The 2,500-nt window shown below is 45.8% G+C and overlaps 1 protein-coding gene across 1 annotated transcript in view; it reads right to left on the minus strand.

The window, feature by feature from the left end:
• The window catches only part of LOC125047323, a 2,343-nt gene extending 686 nt beyond the window's left edge, over window positions 1-1,657 (minus strand). The window contains exons 1-6 of the mRNA XM_047645578.1: window positions 1,543-1,657; window positions 1,321-1,450; window positions 1,052-1,176; window positions 794-913; window positions 495-629; window positions 26-134 (exon numbers count right to left, since the gene is read on the minus strand). Coding sequence (XP_047501534.1) covers window positions 26-134; window positions 495-629; window positions 794-913; window positions 1,052-1,176; window positions 1,321-1,450; window positions 1,543-1,654 — 731 coding nt within the window. The 5' untranslated portion in view covers window positions 1,655-1,657. The remainder of the gene's footprint in view (window positions 1-25; window positions 135-494; window positions 630-793; window positions 914-1,051; window positions 1,177-1,320; window positions 1,451-1,542) is intronic.
• Between the last annotated feature and the right edge of the window lie 843 nt (window positions 1,658-2,500).

Consider the following 2,500-nt stretch of genomic DNA (forward strand, 5'->3'; position numbering starts at 1 on the left):
TTTATTCTCAAAGCACATGGCTAACCTGAGAGCTGCAGGGTAGACTACTGAGCCACGAATCCAGAACTTGATATGAACTTTTTTCCGCTGACCAGCTTGAATAGGGAAAGCGGGTGATTCCAGCGAGATCACACCTGTAGTTCGACGGAGTTAATTATAAAAAAAAAAATCATTGCTGAACATACACACAAATATATCTATGAGATAAGTTGAATTACTGATACGTACAAGAGGCGTCACACTAGTAGTCTACATGTTGTCTTCAATTCACCGTCCTATATGAGTTCACTGTGAAGTTTACATTGTGTGCTACTACACCTGGCAAGCTTGATATAAAGAGGATAATACAGTCTGATCCGTCCCGTTCTTTTTAAGGCTATCTGCATTTTTATCGTTCATCTTGGTGTATATAGCATTCCTGTCATACCCAATCACCAATGCAAAGAAATCGCGGGACGACTGCACTGTTTGAGCCATTTATGAGATGAGCTCACCTGAGTGGATGTCGAAGCGCTCCACGAAGAGGAAGCTATCGCCGTCAGAAGGTTTTGGGACATACAGGGAGGGATCCAGGTCGCTCCAGCTTTGTAGCACCCAGCGTCCTCCGTCCATGTTGCCAGTGGACCATCCTGTGAAGCGGTAAATATTACTGCAGTTTCTTCACACAGAATACACATTTTCTCTTCACGCTTTACTGGTGTTGTATTTTTTTAATGTGGTATTTATATTTTATCTCTCGCAAGGTTTATTATTTGACTCGTGCATAAACTCACGAATTCTGTATTTTACTTACCAAACAAGCCATTTTCGAAGTCCATTAGGTTAGCAAGGTCAGTTTGAATAACCTTCACGCCTTCTAGTTCAATCTTGTTAACGGCCACAGAGTTGTTTGGATTACCGCCCAAAGAGCCCTCTACGGTGGAATAAAAGTAATATATTTATGTATTTACTTATATTGTGTGGCTGTGAGATATGAAATGTGGTATTATATGTCTGCATTCTGTTTCACAGGACAGCCCATCACATTAACAATGCCAGCATAACTCCTTACCTAAATTGAGGGTGAATGTCTCACCAATTGTCATATATCTCAGGTAAGCACTGTAAGCAACCCATTTGTGGTTTTCTTGGTCGCCAAACGGATCCAGGTTCATTACAGGATTGATGTCAAATGTACTGAAACGTAAATTGTAATTATTGATTCGTCTCCATTTGTGTTCAATGTATTTCGTTAAAATGGCAGTCTATGTCGAATTACTAACACATATGAGGAAAGATTGCGTTTGTGTGATTGTTAAAGAATTTCAAAGAAAAACTCACCTGTAGTCCGTACGCTTCCTGACCTTCAGCTGAGCAGGGAAGTCATGCGTCCCATCCATCCAGAAGGTGACCTTGACCCTCACAGTCTCGCTAACGGCCTCCAGCAACGGACTCTGAGCAAGGGCTGTTCCTGTGACACGTTGGTGAGCAAACAGTACATTAGTAAAATTTTCTTGCTCTGTCCAAGAAATATCAGCTGTAATTCTGCAAGGAGATACGAACCTGCGAATATATGTGAAGGGAAGACCTGCAAAACCTTCGCACCCCCAGGAGGGGCTGTCACGATATGATTTGTATTATCGAATGTGACTCTCCTCCAGGCAGCACCATTCATCTCGCTTAAAGTCCAACCCTGAACGCTGGATTGGAAGTCGAAAATGAGTGGTCCTGGGGGCCCCTCGGTCGTTGGGGCTTCTGTTGGAGCAGCTGTTGTCTGTGGTTCTGTTGGGGCAGCTGTTGTTTCTGGTTCTGTTGGAGCAGCTGTTGTATCTGGTTCTGTTGGAGCAGCTGTTGTGTCTGGTTCTGTTGGAGCAGCTGTTGTGTCTGGTTCAGTTGGGGCAGCTGTTGTTTCTGGTTCTGTTGGAGCAGCTGTTGTGTCTGGTTCTGTTGGGGCAGCTGTTGTGTCTGGTTCTGTTGGGGCAGCTGTTGTGTCTGGTTCTGTTGGAGCAGCTGTTGTGTCTGGTTCTGTTGGAGCAGCTGTTGTGTCTGGTTCTGTTGGAGCAGCTGTTGTGTCTGGTTCTGTTGGAGCAGCTGTTGTGTCTGGTTCAGTTGGAGCAGCTGTTGTGTCTGGTTCTGTTGGAGCAGCTGTTGTGTCTGGTTCAGTTGGAGCAGCTGTTGTGTCTGGTTCAGTTGGAGCAGCTGTTGTGTCTGGTTCTGTTGGAGCAGCTGTTGTGTCTGGTTCAGTTGGAGCAGCTGTTGTGTCTGGTTCTGTTGGAGCAGCTGTTGTGTCTGGTTCTGTTGGAGCAGCTGTTGTGTCTGGTTCTGTTGGGGCAGCTGTTGTTTCTGGTTCTGTTGGGGCAGCTGTTGTGTCTGGTTCTGTTGGAGCAGCTGTTGTGTCTGGTTCTGTTGGAGCAGCTGTTGTGTCTGGTTCTGTTGGGGCAGCTGTTGTGTCTGGTTCTGTTGGAGCAGCTGTTGTGTCTGGTTCTGTTGGAGCAGCTGTTGTGTCTGGTTCCGTTGGGGC

The sequence above is a fragment of the Penaeus chinensis genome, chromosome 40, assembly GCF_019202785.1.
Source record: "Penaeus chinensis breed Huanghai No. 1 chromosome 40, ASM1920278v2, whole genome shotgun sequence".
Lineage (NCBI taxonomy): Eukaryota > Metazoa > Arthropoda > Malacostraca > Decapoda > Penaeidae > Penaeus > Penaeus chinensis.